The following is a 25,394-nucleotide window of genomic DNA, read 5'->3' on the forward strand; positions in this document are numbered from 1 at the left end:
TTTCGACAACTTCAGGTGGTAGGTGTGATAGTCATTTGTGTCCGACCGTGACCGTTAGGACAGCTGGTTGAGACAGCTGCTGTTCTGTCTGTCTGGGTTAGAGTTTCAACAACTTCAGGTGGTAGGTGTGATAGTCATTCGTGTCCGACCGTGACCGTTAGGACAGCTGGTTGAGACAGCTGCTGTTCCGTCTGTCTGGGTTAGTTTCGACAACTTCAGGTGGTAGGTGTGATAGTCATTCGTGTCCGACCGTGACCATTAGGACAGCTGGTAGAGACAGCTGCTGTTCCATCTGTCTGGGTTATTAGAGTTTCGACAACTTCAGGTGGTAGGTGTGATAGTCATTTGTGTCCGACCGTGACCGTTAGGACAGCTGGTTGAGACAGCTGCTGTTCTGTCTGTCTGGGTTAGAGTTTCAACTTCAGGTGGTAGGTGTGATAGTCATTCGTGTCCGACTGTGACCGTTAGGACAGCTGGTTGAGACAGCTGCTGTTCTGTCTGTCTGGGTTAGTTTCGACAACTTCAGGTGGTAGATGTGATAGTCGTGTCCGACCGTGACTGTTAGGACAGCTGGTAGAGACAGCTGCTGTTCTGTCTGTCTGGGTTAGTTTTGACAGCTTCAGCAGCATGGTACGTGCAATGCTCGGTCCTGTCCAGCTGTCACCGTTAGGACAGCTGGTAGAGACAGCTGCTGTTCCAGCTGTCTGGGTTAGGGTTTTGATTAGGGGGGGGAGGGTGTCCCGCCCCGGTTACATTCCCATTGACTTTATAAAAATGACTTCTGTCACTGGTTTCAGTTCTGAATACAAACACTGTGTGTGTGTTTGTGTGTCCTGGTTTTTGTTGTTGGTGTTGGTTGTTTTATGTGTTTTTTGTTGTTGTTTTTTTGGGTTTTTTTTTGTCAGATTATTCTTAATTTGTCTACTTCTTGTTCAGTTCAGTACAAATTTTTATAGTTTTTTTTTCTCTGATACTTTCAAGTGGAAACTCCTATATTTTATCAGGCTATCAAGCATGCATTTTCTCAGCTAGTAAATACCGTACATGTCTTGTTCAAGAAAAATGATGACTTGGCTTGACTTGTTAGTTTCAAGGAGCAGCAGTAGTGGTGGACAGCAAGGGACTGTTGAGAAGCAAGAGAGAAAGGAAATACTGTATGTTCTCAGAACGTTCCATCATCCACCATCACTTTATCATCATGTATTCACTGTAAGTCTCCAAAATACATTTTGGTGTCATATACTAGACCATGTCAAACTAGGTGTATTGGTTTGCTTTGGCCAAAACTCGCGGCAACTCGGTGATAAGACGTCTTGCTGTTTGTCTGCTGTCTGCTAGGCTATCAAATGCCATTTCTGGCTTGAGCTAAATCACTGGTTACAGTGGCCACCTTTCCTGAGATAAGTACCAGTTTTTTTTAATTTTTGCATAAGACATATACTTTAGTACTGTTCATGGCAAACTTGTCTCCCAGAGCGTTCGAACAAAGTCACAATGGCCACAACTCCTGAGTTAAGAACCTTTTTTTTTTTATTGTGCATAAGACATAATTATACTTTTGTACTATTGATGGCAAACTTGTCTTCCAGAGTGTTTGAACAAGGTCGCAGTGGCCACAATTCCTGAGTTAAGAACCAATTTTTTTTATTGTGCATAAGACATAATCATACTTTTGTACCATTGATGGCAAACTTGTCTTCCAGAGTGTTTGAACAAGGTCACAGTGGCCACCATTCCTGAGTTAAGAACCTTTTTTTTTTATTGTGCATAAGACATAATTATACTTTTGTACCATTGATGGCAAACTTGTCTTCCAGAGTGTTCGAACCAGGTCAGACCACTCCACCCCCATCACGCCCCCCCACCCCCCCAAACGGCCGCGCACCAGCCGCATGCTTCAGCGGCGAGCCAACAGCCTGACCACCCCGGACAGGGACCAAGAGATGCAGGAGCAGGTAACTGCCCCGGCCCGCCTCACCAGCAGTGCCGGCCCCGACAGGAAGAAGGAAAGGATAGAGGTGAGGGGTTAAAGGGCGTCGGGTCGCTTCCGTGTTTGTCAGTCGTGTATGTGTGTGTGTGTGTCTCTATCTCTTGGTACGGGAAACTTGTGTATCGTATAACCTTTTTGATATTTAATGTCTTGTTGATCACGGCAGATTGAATTCAGAGTGCTGGTTCTCTCAGAAGAAGGTATTGCCAAAAGTAATGCATAATACCTGTTGTTTGTTTTGGGGTGTTTTTGTTGGTATTTTTTTTGGTTTATTATCCAAAAGACTGGCAATCAGACCATCCAATGTCTAGTGATGGGGAAGAAAATTCCTGATTTTGTCTTGAAATTGGGGCCTTTGCTTCATAGTGAAGGTTAGGTACTGTGCCTACGAGGCCATTACCTCCAGTTTGCGTAACATCCAACCAACGGTTGGATCTTGGCCAAGGTGACAGCATTCACATGGCAGCAGACAGCAGCACTGATCTATTCTCATGATAACTAGTTTGTACACATGACGTACAGTATGATTGTAAATGTGTAGATAAACATGCACAGCAGCAAACTGCAACAGCACCAGTCTGTTCTGGTGGCAACTAGTTTGTGTATATGACATGAAAAACACACCAACAATATCATTTATGTATTGATAAACATGCATGTTAGTAAAATGTATAACAAGAAAAACAACAAAAAACAACATGGTATATTTGTATTTTTATGATAGTCATTTGTGTCTCAACTATGGCCATCAGAACAGCAGAGGAGTCAGCTGCTGCCCTGACTATCTGGGTCAGAATTAGATTATAGTGGAGAGTGTCTTGCCCAAGTTACATCCCCACTCTCTAGGCCATGCAGGTTTTAGGACAGTCGGCGTTGGGATGGTTCCCAAAGGCCAACTAGCCCCCAAGGCTGCAGCACTAAGGGCCAGTGCAGTCTTGCCTCCTTGTTTGAGAGCCATAGTCCTTCACAAAAGACTAAGCTGTAAATAACTTCCTACTGCAATGGAGATTTGCTGTAAGCCCAGCTGTAAGCTTATGTCAACCTGTGGTATAAGCTAAGCGTAATGACTCTTTATGCATGACATGAAAAACAAACCCACAATATAATTGTAAAGGTATATGTAAAAATGCGCAGCAGTAAGCCATATATCTGGAAAAGAAAAGACAAACGAAGGACTGTGTGGTTGTCAAGGTGACGGTCAACACTCGCCTGGCCACCAACAACAAGGCCTTCATGCCGGCCAGCCGTCAGGACTCCACGGTGACGGACGAGGACATGATGAACGTGATGAACGACGTGGAGATCAACGCCGAAGAAGAGGAGGAGGAGGAGGAGGAGGAGGACATCGACAATGTCAGCGTGGGGGGCATGGACGTCTCCGACATCGAGGACACAGAGCAGCAGCATAACGGCCACGCCAGCAACGACCACGGCCCCCAGAGGGGGGAAGAGACAGGGAGAGCCCGGCCCCAGCCCGCGCACAGACCGGCGCTGTCCCGACCCCAGCAGTTGCCACGGCGACAGCCCCGGCCACCCGGTGGGGCGGGATTTCGGTCTGTGCCCCCTCCTCACCCTCCCCCCTCGGCACCGTCCTACACACGCCCGCTGGTGAGTGGAGTGGTTGTGGAAATTTCTCAGCGGTGTTGATTTGGGAAGGTTTGGTTGTGTGTGGCAAAGTGGTTAAGTGTCATGGACTGTCGACTGGGAGGACATACACTTAGCACCATCATTTTCACCCCATCATAATCATTTAAATTTAGAAAAGAAAATACTCTGCACTCTGGGGCACCAAGAAACAAAAAAAAAAAAAGAGAAAGTATTGTTGTGGGGTAAATTTTTGTGGTAGAGACATTCTGTCGCCATAAAAAATTAGTTATCTGTAGCAAATGTTTCACTTTCTTTTCTTTCTTTTTTTTAAAATAATTTTTACCATTTCTTTGTAATCTGCAGATGATAATTAAGTGTAAGGACTGATTTAAGATAATATATCACAAATGTGTTGGTTTTTTTGTTGGTTTTTGTTGTTGTTGTTGTTGTTGTTTTTTTATATATGTGACAGTTTTATGTTTAATGCGTTGGACTGCGAGGATGATGATAGTCAGCATTGTCAAGTGATTGTCGTGTCACAGGACCCCTCAGGCAGCCAGGACAAGGAGGGGGCGGTCATCTCAGGATCCCCCCCCAACCCTCCCAGCGCCCCCCTGGCACAACAGCCCTTCGCCCATCAGCCCCTCACCACCACCACCACCACCACCAGCAAGCCGTCACCGCAGTCATCATCGTCGTCACTGTCATCGTACGCCCCCCAGGCCCCCCCTCCCCGCCCCGCCCTGCGCTCCTCCCACCAGCAGCTGCGGCTGTCTCCAGGCCGGGGCCCCGTCCCCGTCCCCTCGCCCCCCAACATGGATCCCCAGAAGCCCCACATGATTCGGCACCAGGCGCCGCTGCCTCCCCAGCCTGCCTACAGGGACCCACCCGCTGTAAGGGACAGGGTGGGAGGTTATGTGTGGGTGTTGTGTGTGTGTGTGTGTGAGAGGAGGTGCAAGGGTGTGTGGGGTGGTGGGGGGGGGATGTGTGAGTGTTTTCTCTGTATGTGTGTTGGTGTATGTTTGGATGTGTGCGACACTTGTGTCTGTGCAATGCCTGGGATTGTAGTGAGAGTGACTTTTGACTCACCATGTCAGTGACCAGTGGGGTTTTTTTGGGGGTGGGGGAGTGGTTGTTGTTTTTGTTTTAATAACCCTTTTAATCATTATTGATTGATTGATTAATATGGATACTTATGTAGCGCCTATCCTGAATCGGAGACCAAGCTCAAAGCGCTTTACAAACCCAGGGTTGTTTGCACAACAGGCTGCCTACCTGGGTAGAGCCGACTGATGGCTGGCACTGGGCGCTCATCATTTGTTTCCTTTGTCATTCAGTCAGATTTCAGGCACGCACACATGCACACTCAGACAGACATTAACATTTTATGTATATGAGTGTATTTCTTATTTACCCCGCCATGTAGGCAGCCATACTCCATTTTGGAGGGTGTGCATGCTGGGTATGTTCTTGTTTCCCTAACCCACAGAAGCTGACATGGATTACAGGATCTTTAACTTGTGTATTTGATTTTCTGCTTGTGTATACACACAAAAGGGGGTTCATGTTGACCTGGGAGCTCGGGGGGGGAATCTCCACCCTTTACCCACCAGGCGCCGTTAACAGAGATTCAAACCCGGGACCCTCAGATTGAAAGTCCAATGCTTTCTTTAACCACTCGGCTGTTGCGCCCGTCACAAAGAGGATTTGATTTGAACTGATGTGATCTTAACAGCAGCAGGCGCCCAGCCCGAATGGCGCAGAGATCGGGGGCCACGGGGAGCAAGCCGTCAGCCCACAGCCGTCCTCGCAGAGCTCGGACCAGGTCAGCACCCGCACACAGATCAACGTGGCTGTGGGGCCAACAGGAGCAGGAGGAGGAGGAGGAGGGGGCTTTGATGCCAACAGACCCAGCTCTGGTGGGAACGCCTCCAAAAATCCAGGTGACTTTTTTGCTGTTTGCAAAAACCGTGTTGTCTTTTGGAGTTGGTGGTGGTGGTAGTTCATTTACAGTGTTGCACGCATGCGCAGGATTTTTATTATTCTCTTGCTTCTTTTTTTTTTTTTTTTTTTTTTTTTGTTGTTGTTGACAATTTCGTTTTTATGTATGTAAAATGGTGGTTGGGGTGCTCTGGCACAGATATTCAAACACTAATGCTTGCAAACAGACACACACACACACATACATGTTCACACATACACATACACACATGCATGCTTGTGTGAAAGGGAAAAAGTTACGAAGACGAACATACACACACACACATACACACGCACACACTCTCAAACTTTTTCCCTTTCACACAAGCACACACACACTCTTTTTCTCTCTGCCCCTCTCTCTCTCTCTCTCTCTCTCTCTCTCTGTCTCTGTCTCTCAGATCCTTACCATATAGTAGCGACACGAAAGAAACTCACCTGAAAAGTATGTTATGTTTTGAATATATGTTTAAAAAAAAAAAAAAACAGACAGGAAACACATTGTTTGGTGTCATATACTGTGTACCATGTCAAACTGATGCAAACTAGGCCTATCGGTTCGCTCTGCTTGGCCAAATTTCGCACGGCTAACGGTGAAAAGACGACCCCGTCTTGCCCGGTTCGCTCTTACACATTGACAAACAGCACCCAACCTCCACCCCCACCCCCACTTCCCCACTCAGGTTCAAGGCTCAGGACTCTTTCACTCGTTCAGCTCTGTGCCCCAGCAATGCCCTGGCTTCAGAATTTGTTTCATTAAAATGGTGGGCACCTTCCTACATTCCGCACAAACTGCAAAGGAAGCTAACTTCCGCGGTTTTTCTGGTTGTGTGCCCACATGTCAGTTTGGAGGGGGGGAAAAAAACTGTCAGTAGGGAGGGTACGCAGACCAACTTTCGTCATATTTTTGTCGGGACTCCCTCCCTGGTTATTTTAAGCGAGAACCGCGTGCGCATGCGCGTCTCCATTTCCTTTTTCACTACACATACTTTACCGTGACCCACTAGCGCAGACTCCGGCAGGGAGTCCAATTCCTGTCCTGTGCAAACTACTATCCACCTATGCGGAGAAAATGAAAGTAGCTACGGCCGATAACCTCCCGGAAGTAGGTAACCTCCCCTCTGTATACCTGACTACCATTTCTTTTTTTTCCACGTCACCGAAAGGTTAAAATTTCGTCATGGAAATCGCTGTTTTGACGAAAGGACTTTGAACATTTTCGGTTGACTATTTTTGCAAGTTTGCAAGGTATATTTGGTTTTAAAATTAAATCCATTATTTGCTTTAGTCTTCTACGTTTATTTTGAGGGTGTTTCTGATAATACATCTGCCGTTACGTATTCGAACTGATCCATTTATAAAATCTGCGGAAAAGTTGTCGGAACAAAAGCGGTGCAAACTCAGAGAAGCCGGTTACGGTGGCGGGCTGCCCGTGTCATCGTATGACTTACTTCTCGCACTGCGAGCGATGAAGTGTCCATCACTGACATGGGCTACACACCCTCCCAAATTTCTGCATATTTTCTTTGTTTTTCTGTGTCACTATGGCAAAGGGAACCCGCCAAGGGTGTGAACTCTCCCCCTGGGGGTTTTGAAGCCAGTTGGACGGGCGCAATAGCCGAGTGGTTAAAGGGTTGGACTTTCAATCTGAGGGTCCCAGGTTTGAATCTCGGTAAAGGCGTCTGGTGGGTAAAGGGTGGAGATTTTTCTGATCTCCCACGTCAATGTATGCGCAGACCTGCTAGTGCCCGAACCCCGCTTCGTGTGTATACACAAGCAGAAGATCAAATACTCAACGTTTTAAGATCCTGTAATCCATGTCAGCGTTCAGTGGGTTATGAAAACAAGAACATTCCCTGCATGCACTCCCCCGAAAATGGAGTATGGCTGCCTACATGGTGGGGTAAAAACGTTTATATATGTAAAAGCCCACTCGTGTACATATGAGTGAACTTGGGAGTTGCAGCTCGCGAATGAAGAATGCCAGTTGATGGCTTCAGGACAGAAAAAGAATTTTTAGTTGTTTTTTGGCCGGCAGGTGTTTCCATAGAAGGGCGCCGCATCCCCCCGCCCATGCTGACCCCTCTGCCCAACGCCCCCAAGCCCCCGCTGCACGACCTCTTCACCCCATCCATGGACCCCCTGCCAGAGCGCAAGAAGAAGAAGAAGAAGAAGAACCGGTTGGCAGCGGCGGCGGCAGCAGGAGCAGGGAACCAGGAGAAGGAGTCTGAGGGGAGGTCCCCGCCCCAAGGGAAGTCCCCGCCCCAGAACCCTTTGGAGATCCCCCCGCCCCGAGGGTTCGCAGCCCCCTTGCACCCTGGCCGGGAGAGGGGCCACTCGGCCGCCCTGCATGGGCCCAAGGTGTCCCGCGGTCAGCCGCAGCACAGCGAAACCAGGTGGGGGTGTTTTTTGTTTTGTTTTGTTTTTTAAGTAGGGGTGGGTGGGTAGGGGGTGTGTGTGTGAGAGAGAGAGGGAGATTCTGTGAAAACTGTAGTGACGTTGCTGTTGTGTTTGTATGTCTCCCTCTGTGTTTGTCAGAGTAGGTATGTGTAAACTGTAGTGACACAATTTTTGCCTTTGTATGTGTATTCCTGTGAATGTGTGTGAGAGAGAGAGAGATTTTGTGTAAACTGTAGTGACATTGCTGTTATGTTTGTATGTCTGCCTCTGTGTGTGTGCGTGTGTTAGAGAGAATAGGTATGTGTAAACTGCAATGACACAATTTTTGCCTTTGTGTGTATTTCTGTTTATGTGTGTGTGAGAGAGAGAGAAACTTTGTGTAAACATGCCTGTCTTGGGACGTGAGACTTGCGTCCCTTTTGTTGCACTGTTATATGCTTTTTGGATGTGACTCTTGCGTCCAGTTTTCATCAGCAGTTCACAGTTGACAGTGAAAGGGAAACAACCTGCTTTATTTCTCACCCTCTTCTGGAATGTTTGAAGATTGTTCACATCCCTTGGACTTGTACAGTCTGTGCTGTTTGACTTGCAGGCAGTGGGGAATTCCCAAGTCACCTGCAGACATGGTTGGTCAAAATGGTGTTGTTTAGCAAAAATCAGTGTGGGCTCATTTTTCGCCAATTGACAGGTTTTGAAGTGGCTCAGGAATTGCTGAAAGATGTGGACAGCGGGGAAGAAAGCCTGTGTAGTGGTGAGGGTGATGGTTCAGGTGGAGATTTGGATAATGATGATAACTGTCATGACCTCCCACTTTGTAGTGCACAAGGTTGAAATCCACCCATCTATCCACACACACATACACACACACACACACACACACACACACACTACACACACATTACCCACCCACCCACCCGCACAACCAACACACACTTTACCATCTACCTCCTTCCCTCTTACTAACCCGTCCCCTCACCTCCCTCCCACAGGTTTGTGGACGAGAACACCCAGGACGACGACACCCCCCCAGTCATCAACGGCTTTGCCATGCCCATCCGCGAGGGCACCATGAGGTCGGCGCGACCCGGCCAGCGGACACAGCCCATGCCCATGGAGGTGGGTGAGGAGGAGGTGATGGGCCCAGCAGGCGACGCCACCAACCACCACCACCACCACCACCACCACCACGCCGACGGTGTAAGGGAGAGCATCACAGAGGAGGATGAGCTGGGGGGCACGGGAGTGATCCCCCCTCCCCAGGCCTTCCGAGGGTCAGGGGGCGGCCACCACCCTCTGTCCCAGTCCGTGCCTCAGGTGAGGGGGGGTGAGGGAGTGTGTGTGTGTGTGTTTGGGGGGAGTTGGAGGGGAGGGGGGGGTAGGCTGTGTGTCTTATTCTCTTGTTGGATTCACTCAAAGAGGAGTTCGTTTGTTTTCATGTTGGAGTGTTGATGTTATGTTCAAATGCCGTGATAGTGATTGCATTAGTTCTCTTAAAAATGGTTTCCTGCGTTTCAAATATTGGTCCTCTTGAAAATGAATTCCTGCATTTCAGATATTCGTTCTCTTTTGTACAGATCTGGTTTTCTTGGAAAGGGTTGCTATTTCTTTTGAAAACAAATCTTGCTTCTCTTAGAAACAAATTATGTTATGCTAAAGGGATAGTGCTCCATTCTTAAAAAAACAACAAAAAACAAAAACAAAAAAAACAACAGAAATTAATTCCTGCATCTCAGGAAATTTGTTCTGGTTTGTGTTTCTTCTGGAAAGGAATCCAGCCTCTCTTGAAAATGACTACTGCTTCATTTAGAAAAGATTTTTTTGGATACTGTGATACTGGAAAATGGTTGTTCTCAAATCTTGCCTCGGGTTTACTCTTTTAGGCATGAGTTTGTTGGTTGAAATATATAACTGGGTAAATAAGGCTATGAGAGATTTTCTTGGAGTTATGAGATTTTACGTTGAAGTTTTTTTTGTTTTTGTTTTCTGTTTGTTTGTTTTTGTTGTTTAAAATCATATTATTAATTTTGCAAGACATTGAGGAGAAGTGATACAAACTTCCATAAAGATTTCTTATAGCTTTAGGTAGTAGTATCTCTTGTAGCTTTAGGTAGTATTATTTGAAGGTTTGCTGTGTATGTGTTCCATTTGGTCATACTATCTTTTGATCTTTATTTTATTATTATTTTTTTAAGTGTGTGTGTGTGTGTGTGTGTGTGCAGTTGTTTTGATCACTAATCTTTTCTTCCTGCCGTACCCACCAACCTCTGCTAGAACAGTGTGAAATGTTTGGGGGTGCCTGCTTTTGTTTTGTTCTGGGTTGTTTAGTGGTGTTTTTTTCCACCCCATTCCTCCCGAGTGCTTCCCTACAACAGGAAACAGATTGAAAAGGGAGATTTCAAGATGGCTGTGTTGTGTGCTAGATGGTGTTGGAAATACTTTTGGTTTTGGTTTAGCACAGGCCTGGGTTTATCTTCATTCTTTGTGTGTGTGTGTGTGTGGGTGGGTGTAGACGTTGAGATCTGTGTGTATATGGACTGTGGAGATCTCTGTGCATGCATGTAGGCTGGAGATTTCAGTGTGTGAGCATAAACGCTAGATTTGAGTGTGCGTGTGTGTGTGTGTGTGTGTGTGTGTGTGTGTGTGTGTGTGTGTGTTTGAGTCTACAAACTGCAGAGATGAGAGAGAGAGAGAGTGTGTGTGTGTGTGTGTGTGTGTGAATAACTATGCGTGGATGGGATAGAGATGCTGTACATTTTCTGTCTTTTCTGCATACAGATTGAATGACTGTGATTCGCATGGATTGTTCATGTGTTTTACAGCACAAATGAATTTGTGTTATTGAGATAGCACAGCATTGTGTATTCTGGTGGTGTGTGTCACCCATTACTGATGCAGTTCAGGTGTAGCAGTCACACACCACCTGTTGAGACTGGTAGAAGGCATGATATTCCACCCGAGTCGTGTGTTTGTCATAGCTCTGTGGTGTAATGGAGATGAACTAGATTTGCATATCTTTGAAATCACTTCATCCTAAAGAAATTTTGGAATTTCATGCCAGGTTTTTTTGTTGTTGTTGTTTTTTGTGTTGTTTCCGGCAGTTTGTTGAAATCTGGGAGGAGATTGATTTTGAAAGTGGGGAGATTTATCAAACTGGGAAAAGTTACAAAATCATTTGATCGTTTATATATATATATATCATAATATTCGGTCTAGTGAGCGACTCAGTACATAATCTGCATCCTGTAAAATTTTTCAAAGATGGGAAATGTATTCGCACACACAAGCCACCGTGGTTTACAAGCCACAGATATTGCACCAAAAAAATCCACTTGCTAACCTTGCCACAGGAAATCAACACTCACGCAAAGTACAAAGCGACACAAAACAAAAAATACCGGTACAACCAAAATACAGTATATACACACAACCAAACTGGAATGGTAGCGACATTTCTTTGTCACCATCATCATCATCATTTTCTCTGGGAGCTTCGTCTTCACTTCAGAATTAAAAATACACCAGGAGCACAGCTTCTTCTGCCGTGTCTGCATCGCCGACTTCAGCCTCGTTTTGGGCTGACGTGGATGAATCAGGGTCATGCTGGGTGGAGCTGACTGCCCGCTCAGCCGTTCTGCTACACGCAAGATTCCAGCATTGCCAGTCCCATTTCTCCAACGTCTAATCATAGATTCATTCTCCCCAAGTTTGTGTGCAGTGTGGCTTGGTTCCCTGTTTCAATGGCCTAGTCAATCGCCTTCAACTTGGACCACTGCATTGTAAGCGTCCCGTCATGTTTTCGGCATGATGGAAGTCTGTAGGGGCAGAATGATGCAGAACTGAAATGTTTCAGTGTGTGAAAATTTGGATAAAAAAATTAGAGCAGTTAACACTATTACGGCTAAGAGTAGACTGGAGAACGTGGCAGCAAATAGACTTGATAATGCTGCTAATCATGGAATCTGTGGAAAACCCACTAATTCGCCACAAAAATGATTGTTTTAGCGACAGGGGTGTAAGTTGAGAAAAAAAAAAAAAAAAAAAATTGGGAGCTTATAGTCTACATTTTTACTGTGTCTGTTTTAATCACCAGTGTGGTGCGGTGCGGTGTGTGTGGTGCGGTGTGTGTTTGGTGTGGTGTGTGTGTGGTGTGGTGCGGTGTGTGTTTGGTGTGGTGTGGTGCGGTGTGGTGCGTTGTGTGTTTGGTGTGGTGTGTGTGTGGTACGGTGTGTTTGGTGTGGTGTATGTGTGGTGTGTGGCACGTTGTGTGTGTGTGTGCGGTGTGTGTGGCACGCTGTGTGTGGCACGGTGTGGTGTTCCTCACAGACATGGGAGGAGCAAGAACAGGAGGGTAAGCAGTGCTGTTGTAGACTGTAGTTAGACTGCACGGGGCAGGCACCGTTCGCACTGGGGATGGATGGCTGTTTGGTATTTTTGTTTTGTTGGTGGTTGTGGTTTTTGACTCACTTGTGTAAACAAAGTGAGTCTATGTTTTAACCCGGTGTTCAGTTGTCTGTGTGTGTCTGTGTGTCCGTGGTAAACTTTAACATTGACATTTTCTCTGCAAATACTTTGTCAGTTGACACCAAATTAGGCATAAAAATAGGAAAAATTCAGTTCTTTCCAGTCATCTTGTTTAAAACAATATTGCACCTCTGGGATGGGCACAAAAAAATAAAATATGAAGCCTAATTATATGCAAACTGCATTTACTGTTATATTTATATTTTTTGTATTCTCTAAACTTGGCACTTTGATCTGATATTCTGACCCAACAACAAGAGCAGTCATTCTTATCATTTTTTGTTCAAACAGGAACTTCTTTTGCTAAGCATGGAAGTTTTATTTATTTTGCAAACGTTTTGGTGCAGATAGTAAAAAAGGGAAATTACTCTGTAATTAATGCTAGGGGACTTAATTCGAATCTGGATAGGACTTCTTTTTTTTTCTTTTTTTTTAACGCAAAGCTTTATAATAAAAAAAATACAGAACACATTTTAGCGATTAGTTGTTTTTTTAAGTGTATCACAAGTGTCTTGAAGGCCTTGCCTCTCTTGTTTTTTTGTTTTTTTTTGACACAGTCTCCTTTGTCTCTCTGTTGTTCCATGATGTAGCTTCACCCTCACCAACTGCCATCATAACACTGGGGATGGATGGCTGTTTGGTATTTTCGTTTTGTTGGTGGTTGTTTTTTTGACACGGTCTCCTTCCTCTGTCCCTCTGTTGTTGTTCCACGATTTAGCCTCACCCTCACCAGATGCCGTCTTAGCCGCTTTGCATCCCTGTTGAGTGTTTGTCCTTGGTTTATGTTGTTGTTTTTTTTAGTGTGTGCATGTTTATGTGCATGAGTGTCTTAACTTTCATGTGTATATATGATGTGCTTGTTGTTGGAGTGTTTGTGGAGCTGTGCGTGTTGTGTTTTTGTTGTTGTGGTTTTTTTGTTTTTTTTTGTGCATGTTGAGATTCTGATAACACAGTTGCGTAATGGCAGGTATATTATGTATTTTTTTATTTACATGAATGTTTGTGATTTTAACAAATATATATATATATATATATATATATATATATGTGTGTGTGTGTGTATTTTATATGTGTTTGGTTCATTTGAAAAAGTTATTTGGGATCATGCAAGTACATAATTCATCCTGTCATTTTATGGCACCTTTTCTTTCCCTCAGTGAAAAGCTAAGTGGCAGTATCAGTATCAGTAGATGATTTTAGAACTGACCTTTTTTGGGGGGTAATTATTTGTGGATGTTTGGTAGATTTTTGTGGCTTTTATTGTTGCTTTTTGGCAATTTATCTAAACACTGGTTAAATGTTAACAGCTTGCTGAAAAACAGTGTGTCTGTCGTGTCTGAAATAATGCTGTTGTTATTTTTTTTCCTCTGTTGATATTTTTAAAGGGGCTTGTTAAGTCAGCTGTGATGCTCCATTATTTTCATGTGAAACATGTGTGGAGAAGTCACATGACATAGTGGTGCCATTTGTTGGATCATGCTGATATTTTCTCTGAAATTGTTGCAGAAAAACTGAGCTTCTGTTTTTAAGCTTTGATGTTTGTTTCTGATGACAGCGTGACACACAGAAAACTGTGCATTGTGAGTTTATTTCAGCCCAAAACACTGTGTTTCAAAACTCCTAAATGGCAGGGGGAGAAATAAGAAAAGTCCAGACTTTTTTTTTCAACTCTCTTTTCTTGAAAAAAATTATTTCTAGTTTGATTCTTCTTCTTCTTCTTCTTCTTCTTCTGCGTTCGTGGGCTGCAACTCCCACGTTCACTCGTATGCACATGAGTGGGATTTTACGTGTATGATCGTTTTTACCCCGCCATGTAGGCAGCCATACTCCGCTTTCGGGGGTGTGCATGCTGGGTATGTTCCTGTTTCCATAACCCACCGAACGCTGACATGGATTACAGGATCTTTAATGTGCGTATTTGATCTACTGCTTGCATATACACACGAAGGGGGTTCAGGCTCTAGCAGGTCTGCACATATGTTGACCTGGGAAATCGTAAAAATCTCCACCCTTTACCCACCAGGCGCCGTCACCGTGATTCGAACCCGGGACCCTCAGATTGAAAGTCCAACGCTTTAACCACTCGGCTGTTGTGCCCGTCAAACAAAGAACAAATATATGTGCTTATACTCACTGCTTGACTAAAACATTTTGAATTAGGCATCTGCCTGACAGATCTGGTGTAACATATATACATTTGTCCGAACACAGTGACGCCTCCTCGAGAATCTGAAGCTTTGAAATGATATAAAGGGACACAACGTATGTTCAGGGCTCTCAGTTCTTTCCCTTTTCCCCCCACAGGGGTGACTGAAGAATGAAAGGGAACAAACCCAGTGACTGCACAATTTGTAATGAGAGCGGAAGAGTTGTTCCATTGCAGTGAAGTATCTGGGATGGCTTGGTTGATGAATTGATGAGACATTGGAGGTAGTGAAGAACACGGCTATAGCCGTGCCTTGTGGATGTAGTAAATTGATGAGAGCATAGGAGGTATTTGTATTTGTATTTTGTATTTGTATTTCTTTTTATCACAACAGATTTCTCTGTGTGAAATTCGGGCTGCTCTCCCCAGGGAGAGCGCGTCGCTACACTACAGTGCCACCCATTTTTTTGGTATTTTTTCCTGCATGTAGTTTTATTTATTTTTCCTGTCGATGTGGATTTTTCTACAGAATTTTGCCAGGAACAACCCTTTTGTTGCCGTGGGTTCTTTTACATGCGCTAAATGCATGCTGCACACGGGACCTCAGTTTATCGTCTCATCCGAATGACTAGCGTCCAGACCACCACTCAAGGTCTAGCGGAGGGGGAGAAAATATCGGCGGCTGAACCGTGATTCGAACCAGCACACTCAGATTCTCTCGCTTCCAAGGCGGACGCGTTACCTCTAGGCCATCACTCCACTAAGTAGTTAAGAACAGGGTTATAGCTGTGCATTAAGGATGTAGTAAAGTAAATTGATGAGACACAGGAGGTAGTGAAGAACACGGCTGTAGCTGTGCATTGTGGATATCAGTGTATGTGTCATCTTTTTGTTTCTGGATCATTTTCCAGCTTGTAGAGTTGTCAGCTGTGCTCGGTGGTGAAGCATGGTTCTCATTTTGTGCACATGGAAATTTGAGCCGACATCTTATCACGTAGTTGTATGCATGGTCTGTATTTTGTTGTAATGCACTGTGTACAGATTGTGTTTTTAACTTCTATGAATGTATTGACCGTCAACATTTTGTAAAGTATGTGAATCGTTGTGTTTTTACTTTTTATATGAATTTTATTGACCACTAACCTTTGTAAAAAAAAGTATGTAAGTCATTTCCTTGCCCACACATGCATCAGGGGATTGAAAGTTTTAATTGTTTTTGTTTGTTTTTATATTGAAACAAAACATTTTCTGAAACGTGATGATGCTGATAGCACTGAAATGGAGTGTGGGGTTGTTAGTGCGGATTAACTGTTTTGCGATGAAATTGTTAACTGTTCACAGTGACAGTGTGTGTGTGTGTGTGAGAGAGAGAGAGAGAGAGAGAGAGAGAGATCCAGGAATATATATATATATTTAGAACACTGTCTTGCATGGGCAGGAACAGGGGGTGTATTCTTTGTGGGTACGGTGTGTGGACACATATCTGTTGATTTCTCATATTAAAAGTCTGATAAACTAACAGTACTCACTGGTATTTTGGTTTTTTTCAAGCATGTCACTGACACACATCTGTGTTTTTTAAGGGTTTTTTTGTTGTTGTTGTTGTGATTGTCCTTTACTCCAGTGCAGGGGCTAGTGACCAGTAAGAATCACAGCAACAGATTATGCAAGGGATTGCTCACCTCTCTTTCCCTGGTGTCTCACACAGTCAGGAGGGAAACGTGTCCCTTTTGTGTCCTGACGAGTGTGTGTTCTTTGCTCACAGAGTGGTGTGTGTTCACTCACAGCAACAGAATCTGCAAGGGATCACGTGTCCCTTTTGTGTCCTGACCAGTGTGTGTTCTTTGCTCACAGAGTGGTGTGTGTTCACTCACAGCAACAGAATCTGCACGGTATCGCTCACTTTTCTTTCTCTGGTGTCTCACACAGTCAGGAGGGAAACGTGTCCCTTTTGTGTCCTGACCAGTGTGTGTTCTTTGCTCACAGAGTGGTGTGTGTTCCCTTTGTGTTTGTTCCTTGCTGGTTTAAACAGTTATTTATTTGGGACATGTTAACCATGCAAAGCAGTTCCAGACAAACAGGACAAGAAAATCTTATACAAAGTCCTGTCCTGATACATATACATACTAAGTAGGTAACGGATGTCATCATAGCTTGAAGTTTGAGAACGACCACACATTAATTTCAACAGAACTAAGTGAAGCAAAATGAATGTTGTTGATAGAGTGACGTGTGTTGACATGTTTCAGGACAAGACATGTCTGTTGCGTGTTGACACAGTGGAGTGTACCATGTCTGTTCTGTGTTGACACAGTGGAGTGTACCGTGTCTGTTCTGTGTTGACACAGTGGAGTGTACCGTGTCTGTTCCGTGTTGACACAGTGGAGTGTACCGTGTCTGTTCCGTGTTGACAGAGTGGAGTGTACCATGTCTGTTTTGTGTTGACAGAGTGGAGTGTACCGTGTCTGTTCCGTATTGACACAGTGGAGTGTACCATGTCTGTTCCATGTTGACACAGTGGAGTGTACCTTGTTTGTTCTGTGTTGACACAGTGGAGTGTACCGTGTCTGTTCCGTATTGACACAGTGGAGTGTACCGTGTCTGTTTCGTGTTGACAGAGTGGTGCGTACCGTGTCTGTTCCATGTTGACAGAGTTGTGTGTACTGTGTCTGTTCCACATTGACATAATGGTGTGTACTGTATCTGTTCCATGTTGACAGAGTGGTGTGTACCGTGTCTGTTCCATGTTGACAGAGTGGTGTGTACCGTGTTTGTTTCATGTTGATAGTGTGGTGTGTACCGTGTCTGTTTTGTGTTGACAGAGTGGTGTGTACCGATGTTGATAGTGTGGTGTGTACCGTGTCTGTTCCATGTTGACAGAGTGGTGTGTACCATGTTTGTTTCATGTTGATAGTGTGGTGTGTACCGTGTCTGTTCCATGTTGACAGAGTGGTGTGTACCGTGTTTGTTTCATGTTGATAGAGTGGTGTGTACTGTGTCTGTTCCATGTTGACAGAGTGGTGTGTACCGTGTTTGTTTCATGTTGATAGAGTGGTGTGTACCGTGTCTGTTCCATGTTGACAGAGTGGTGTGTACCGTGTTTGTTTCATGTTGATAGAGTGGTGTGTACTGTGTCTGTTCCGTGTTGACACAGCGGTGTCCACTGTGTCTGTTCCACATTGACATAATGGTGTGTACTGTATCTGTTCCATGTTGACAGAGTGGTGTGTACTATGTCTGTTCCATGTTGACAGAGTGGTGTGTACTGTATCTGTTCCATGTTAACAGAGTGGTGTGTACCGTGTCTGTTCCATGTTGACAGAGTGGTGTGTACCGTGTTTGTTTCGTGTTGACAGAGTGGTGTGTACCATGTCTGTTTTGTGTCGATAGTGTGGTGTGTACAGTGTCTGTTTCGTGTTGACAGAGTGGTGTGTACCATGTCTGTTTCGTGTTGATAGAGTGGTGTGTACCGTGTCTGTTCCATGTTGACACAGTGGTGTGTACCGTATTTGTTCCATGTTGACAGAGTGGTGTGTACTGTCTCTGTACTGTGTTGACATGGTGTTGTGTACCGTGTCTCGTGTCTGTTCCATGTGGACAGGTTGGTGTGTACGGTGTCTGATCCGTGTTGACACAATGGTGTGTACCATGTCACGTCGACAGTGCGCTGTGTGTGTGTGTGTGCTAACAGAGCGGTGTGTGTTGACGTGTTTCAGGACAGGACGACCCTGAGGATGGCCCCGACCAGTGCCAAGCCCCCCCTCCCCCGCAGCTCTAACCGCAGCAGCGCCTCCTACCTGCGCCGATCCTCCGACAAAAACCCCTCCCCCGCTCGCCGCTCTCGCCCCCCCACCAGCAAGGCAAACTGACGCTGTGTGTTCCTGGCTGTTGTGACCAGTGAACGCTGCAAACTGTTGTTGTGCGTGTGTGTGTGTGTGGGTGGGAAGAGATGCTGTGTAGTTGGGAGGAATCCCTCTGGGGGGGCGGGGGGGGGGGGGGGGGGGAAGATTGCGTGGTCAGTGTTTTTCTCTGTGCACGGGGTTGACCCGAGGTGCAGATGTTCTGCGCAGTGAAAACTGGACGTTCACGCTGGTGCGGAATGACGCAGACTTTGCTTGCGTGTTGGTTTTTTTTTTATCCCGAGACCTAAGGCTTTTGACACACAAGAAACGACAGACCCGGAGGAATGTGGTGGACAGTTTTCCTGCTTGGTGCCTCCCAGGACTCTTCACAGAGTTGAGGGAGAAGAGGGTTTGAGTTGCTATGGTAGTACTACTAAGAGTTGAGGGAGAAGAGGGTTTGGGTTGCTACGGTAGTACTTTTAGTAGAGTTGAGGGAGAAGAGGGTTTGGGTTGCTACGGTAGTACTTTTAGTAGAGTTGAGGGAGAAGAGGGTTTGGGTTGCTACGGTAGTACTTTTAGTAGAGTTGAGGGAGAAGAGGGTTTGGGTTGCTACGGTAGTACTTTTAGTAGAGTTGAGGGAGAAGAGGGTTTGAGTTGCTACGGTAGTACTTTTAGTAGAGTTGAGGGAGAAGAGGGTTTGAGTTGCTACGGTAGTAGAGTTGAGGGAGAAGGGGGTTTGGGTTGCTATGGTAGTAGAGTTGAGGGAGAAGAGGGTTTGGGTTGCTACGGTAGTAGAGTTGAGGGAGAAGAGGGTTTTGGTTGCTACGGTAGTAGAGTTGAGTGAGAAGAGGGTTTGGGTTGCTACAGTAGTATTTTCCTTGTCCCTGAGGTTCAGACTATCAGACATGTTTCGGGTAACTCCTGTTTATCCTACTTACTGCAGTCGACAAGTTCTTGAGAAATTAAACTGCGTGCAGTCTGCTTTCACAAATCAGTCATGAGGAGAAGGGCTATGGGGTCATTGCTGGCCGAGCAAGAGCTGCCGTCAGTTTGTCCAGTGTGAATGTTCAGTTCCTGAAGCATTATGTAGGGTGGAAGACTTTTTGTTCTGCTCATCTTGGAAAATGCTTGGACTTGCTAACAGCCTGTAGGGACGATGAAGCTGAAGGATAGAGGGGTGTGGCCTCCTCTGTGGGAGAGTTTGTTTCATGGGAAAAGTCGTGTGGGTAGAGACAGCGAGAGTGGCAGTGACGTACTGACGGGTTAGACAGATGGAGAGAGAGAGAGAGAGTGGTGTTTTGTTTTTGATTGTTTGCTCGTTGTCACACTTGTGACACTTTCTGTCTGAAATCAGCATGTAATGAAGGCTTCAAACTGCCAGTTTCTTTCATTTTCGAGCAGTTTTGGAGTGGGTGGGAGGATGAGCGATGTTTTCAGAGTGAGGTGTATAACTTTTCAAGCGTGATTTGTGTGGTACAATGTGACGAATGGATCAGCCTTTAGGACAGTAGCACTTTCCACACTTCCATCCCTGTGGTGCTCCAAACTTGAAAGAAAGGGAATAGATAAGTTTTCATCACACATCGGTATTGCATTGTGATTAGATAACAATGTTAGAGGGGGGGAAAGAATTGAACTGGTGAATGCACAGTTGTCCTGTGTCGTCGTCAGAAGATTAGATTTTCTGTTTTCTGTTTATGTTCTGAATCAGTTGTTTAGTTTGTTGCAGTTGATCATGCGGATACTGTGCCCAGCATGTCCACCTCTTTAGACCCATGTTTTCCTCAGTGTCCCTCTTTTCTGTTTCTCTGCCCTTTGATTCATTGAAGTGACGGGCGCAATAGCCGAGTGGTTAAAGCGTTGGACTGTCAATCTGAGGGTCCCGGGTTCGAATCACGGTGACGGCGCCTGGTGGGTAAAGGGTGGAGATTTTTACAATCTCCCAGGTCAACATATGTGCAGACCTGCTAGTGCCTGAACCCCCTTCGTGTGTATATGCAAGAAGAAGATCAAATACGCACGTTAAAGATCCTGTAATCCATGCCAGCATTCGGTGGGTTATGGAAACAGGAACATACCCAGCATGCACACCCCCGAAAATGGAGTATGGCTGCCTACATGGCGGGGTAAAAACGGTCATACACGTAAAAGCCCACTCGTGTGCATACGAGTGAACGCAGAAGAAGAAGATTCATTGAAGTCATGTTGAGCCAAACAAGAACAGTGTCACCAGGGTGGGTTGAGAAAGGTACGTCAACAGTTTTGAACAAGGTGGGGGGTGACATCAACAGCTCCCTGATCCCTGCTGGGATGGATGGATGGGTGGATGGGTTCCTGGAGGGATTGCCGGATGGGTGGACTGGTGGTGAGCTGCAGTGGACGTGGAGACAGCGCCAGGCACTGGTTTGAATGCCATTACATTGTGGGGACTGTTCCTGGGGAGTTTTTCAGGCAGAGGAAAAACCACTTCTGGTTTCACTGAAGCGGCAGAGATCCCAGAAGGCTGTGTGTGCACATGGTGGTGTTTTGTGTGTGCACATGGTGGTGTTCGGAGGTGTTTTGTGTGTGTGCACATGGTGGTGGTGTTCTGTGTGTGCACATGGTGGTGTTCGGAGGTGTTCTGTGTGTGCACATGGTGGTGTTCGGAGGTGTTCTGTGTGTGTGCACATGGTGGTGGTGTTCTGTGTGTGCACATGGTGGTGTTCGGAGGTGTTCTGTGTGTGTGCACATGGTGGTGGTGTTCTGTGTGTGCATGTGTGCACATGGTGGTGTTCTCTGTGTGCATGTGTGCACATGGTGGTGTTGTGTGTGTGCGCACATGGTGGTGTTCCGTGTGTGTGCACATGGTGGTGTTCTGTGTGTGTGCACATGGTGGTGTTTGGTGGTGTTCTGTGTGCGCACATGGTGGTGGTGGTCTGTGTGTGCGCACATTGTGGTGCTCTGTGTGTGCACATGGTGAACACCAGCAGACAGAAGATGGAGATGGGAGTCGAGCGTTGTGTGGCGTCGCTCAAGGTCAGGGAACAATGGGTGTGGTGGCCTAACGGTTAGAACGCTGTGTTCTTACTCAGGTGTCCCCAAGTTCGATTCCCGTTTACAGCGCACCGTAATGAGAGTTGAAGGGTGCAGACTTTTCCCCGATCTCCCACGTTGACATTGTGTGGAGGCTGCCGGTCTGTTTTCACGTAGAGGTGATGAATTATGCGCGTTAAAGATCCTGTAATTCATGTCAGTGTTTGGTGGGTTAAGGAAACCGTGAAAATACCCTGCAGGCACCAGCCATGACAAGAGTCGACAGCAAATTGATGTTGATCATGAAATTTAGGAAGAGGTTGAATGACGATGTGGAAGAGTTGATGTCCAGTAGAGACCGTTTGTAATAGACCCATGTAATAATTATGTAATATATAGACAATTTAACATGTACAAATACGTATATGGGTGGGATTTTTTTTTCTTTCGTTTTTTTTTTTTCCCCTCCATTTTTTAGCCTTGTTTAGCTATGTGTAATAGAGAGTTTGGGGACAGAGGAGTGGGGGGGAAAGCGCTGTCAGTTTTCAGACAGTGCACGATCCCCCCCCCCCCTCTTATTCTTAGATTTTCCCTGCGATCCATTGGCAACATTGTGAAGTTTGTTGATTTGCCATTGCCCGTTTTCAGCTTTAACTTCCATGTGTTGATATCTGTGATAGTGACGATGGTGGTGGTGGTGGTGGTGGTGATGATGATGAAGCGACAAGAAAGTCAGAATTTGCTCTGTGCTCGGATGGTAAATGCTGTTTCCTCGAGAAATTCCCGTCTGTAAGATTACCCTTCCCCTTCCCTTACCATTCCGTTGTTGTGTTTCTGTTTGTTGCTGTAGGTACCTCGGTCTGTTTGAGGTGATTTGAGTTGGGGGACTTTTTTCAGGGTTTTTTTTGGAGGGGGGGGGTTGTTTTTTTTTTTTTTTTTTTTTTTTTTTGTCTTTGTCTTTTTCCTCTTTTATTGGGGTGTAATTTGATGAAGTGATAATTGCTGGGCCGCAGTTCACTCTTCAGCGCCTCCCAGAGTGGCTGTTCTCTGGTGATGCTGTCAGAAGGGGAGGTTCCTAGAATGTCATGATATGCACATGTGAAGTACGCATACTCATTAATTTATCTCAGGCACTGAATTTTATATGATTATTGCCATGACTGTGATGCTGAGTGTGATATTATGTTGTTGCCGGTTGATCTTTGTGTGTGTGTGTGTGTGTGTGTGTGTGTGTGTACAAAATGTGAGGCATTGGTATATTCTTCACATATCCCGCTTCTGAATTCTTGCTGTAGTCAAAACGGGGTTGGGTGGGAGTTGGGGGGTGGGGGGGTCAACTTGTGTACAGATTGTATGTAGACAGGTGTTTCAGCAGCTTCTGTCGTGTCGCAGACAGGTATTCTACTTTGTACGTCATGGAAGCATATCAAGAAGGCTGTGTCACTGTATTCCTTTCAAGTCTGTGACTGTACGCTTTGTAAGCATTAAGCATTGTGACAGAGCCTATGAAGGATTCCTCAGCAGTGCTTACTCTTCAGGTTGAGGCATTCGCTTGCTCATAGTATTGTAGAAGCTAGTCAGCCCTCAACAATCACTGACACTGTTTAAACTTATTAAAAAAAAAATTTAGGGCTTGCACAGTCAAATACTTATTTGTACATTGTGAATTTCAAAGTGTGTATTAGTCCAAATTATAAAGGGTACAAAATAGAAGTTGTTCCAGCCTTGATGGTCCACATATCTGCAGACCTGCGTATGTTGTTCACTTCATGTTTATAAGCAAACAGAGATGCAGTGAGCCTGTTAAAGATCCCTCTAGGCATTCAGTGGGTTTTGGAAACAAACACAACTCTGTATGCGAATGCAAACGGTTTTTTCATCAAGCCTTCATGAAGGGGTAAGTGAACATATATACCATTACAAAATATGACACAACTCTGTACCACAAAATAGTTGCAGAAATGGAATGAATCAGTCTTGAAACAAAATTCTACTCGTTGAAACAAGCGTACCAAAAATTCAACCCACAAAGAAGAAGAAAAAAACAGATTTGTGTTAGGTTTCGAACTAACCCTAACAGTTGTTTGTATGGGATCTTGTTTTGAACGAAGTCGGCTGTTGACAAGACTGTGTAGTGTGGTTTAGTTTCAGGGAAGCGTCAAAGCATAATGACTGATTTGTGGTCCACAGACCGTCACGTTCAGGCAGTTCATCAGCGCAGTGATGGAATGTTGCAAATCATTGGCCAGGACTAGGGTTTGGAAAAGTGCACGCTGGCCTCCGGAACGTGATAGAAGACTGGGTGGGGCTGCAGCACAAGTTGAAGACGTGTCATTCTGTACTGAAAGCATGTGTGCATGAAGCCAGGTTTGTGTCTTATAAAAATCCTCCATGGACAATCTGCTGCCTGTTCGTCTGTGAGAAATGGAAATACTTTATTTCTCTCATGCCTTGAAAGCTTAGTGTTTTTGTATGTTTGTTAAGGAATAGTTCTTCTAAGTTCTTTTTTCTTTCTTTCTTTCTTTTTTATTTTATTTTATTTTATTTTTCCATTCTCTCCTTTGTTTTAGTCTGGATTTTGGTAGCTTGCAATCCCGGGTTCGAATCACGGTGACGGCGCCTGGTGGGTAATGGGTGGAGATTTTTACGATCTCCCAGGTCAACATATGTGCAGACCTGCTAGTGCCTGAACCCCCTTCGTGTGTATATGCAAGCAGAAGATCAAATACGCACGTTAAAGAACCTGTAATCCATGTCAGCGTTCGGTGGGTTATGGAAACAAGAACATACCCCGCATGCACACCCCCGAAAACGGAGTATGGCTGCCTACAAGGCAGGGTAAAAACGGTCATACACGTAAAAGCCCACTCGTGTGCATACGAGTGAACGCAGAAGAAGAAGAAGAAGAAGGTAGCTTGTAATCTCTTGCCACAGACTGGAGAACGCCCGACATTTTGAGTGTTCCATGTGCTGTGATGAAACGGGTGGAAATAGTAACAACCTGTCTTGCTGGGAACAACTGGCCTGTCTGTAAGAACGGGGGTAGTGGTTACAAGTTGTGTTTCTGCACCATGTGATAAAGGGGGAGAGGTGGGGCGGGGGGGGGGGGGGGGGGGGGGTATTTTTAAACTCAAAAGTTTTCATCACATCATGATCTTTGAACATTAGCTTTGTGCTCTCTTGGTGCGCCAGGGTATTTGTGAAATTTGATTTTTTTTTTTTTTTTTTTGTTCAGGGGGGTGTCGGGGGGAGGGGTTGTGGGGGGGGGCTTATGAAGTTTTTTTTGATATTTTTGTGGATATTTTATTTTTGTAGGAATTTTGTAGATATGAAAAATTCAAAGTTATTGACGAGAATTTGGAAGACCACGTTTTCCAAAGGAGTTTGTATTGTGGTTATGACTTTTAGATTTTTTCTTTTGATATAAATTTATGAATGTGATTGTGGCTGGATAATATGTATGTATGTATGTATGTATATAACACAAAAACACGCAAATTATTCCGTCTTTCCCTGGCCGTGCCTCTTGTTGTTGATGTGTTTTTTTTTCCCCGATCAATTATTATTTTTGTTTTGCACTGGCAAGGAGTTGCCTTATGTTTGGAATCTTGGCTTTAAGTGAAACATGTTCCGTTTAATAGATGACTTTTTCTTTCATGTTTTTATCTTTGGAATGTTTGAATTGATCCATCTTGGTTTTCATCCCAACATCATTGTTTGTTGGTTTTTTTGGTTTTTTCTTCATGATAGCCCTCATCAATACGACACAGTTTGGTCATTTAAGAAATGTTTTTGCTCTTTTTTTCTCTCTTCTTTATATGTAATTATTAGATAAATGCCGTGAAGATATGAACAGTGCTGTAAATTCCAATCATCACAATGATTTTTTTAAAAAAATTTTTATCATACCACTACA

The 25,394-nt window shown here is 45.0% G+C and overlaps 1 protein-coding gene across 1 annotated transcript in view; it reads left to right on the forward strand.

Moving 5' to 3' along the window:
• Positions 1–18,493, forward strand: part of LOC143287907 (uncharacterized) — a 43,414-nt gene extending 24,921 nt beyond the window's left edge. Inside the window, exons 10-16 of the mRNA XM_076596149.1 lie at positions 1,818–2,018; positions 3,182–3,598; positions 4,120–4,470; positions 5,313–5,520; positions 7,596–7,953; positions 8,947–9,271; positions 18,341–18,493. Coding sequence (XP_076452264.1) covers positions 1,818–2,018; positions 3,182–3,598; positions 4,120–4,470; positions 5,313–5,520; positions 7,596–7,953; positions 8,947–9,271; positions 18,341–18,493 — 2,013 coding nt within the window. The remainder of the gene's footprint in view (positions 1–1,817; positions 2,019–3,181; positions 3,599–4,119; positions 4,471–5,312; positions 5,521–7,595; positions 7,954–8,946; positions 9,272–18,340) is intronic.
• Positions 18,494–25,394: the final 6,901 nt, after the last annotated feature.

The sequence above is a fragment of the Babylonia areolata genome, chromosome 12, assembly GCF_041734735.1.
Source record: "Babylonia areolata isolate BAREFJ2019XMU chromosome 12, ASM4173473v1, whole genome shotgun sequence".
NCBI lineage: Eukaryota > Metazoa > Mollusca > Gastropoda > Neogastropoda > Buccinidae > Babylonia > Babylonia areolata.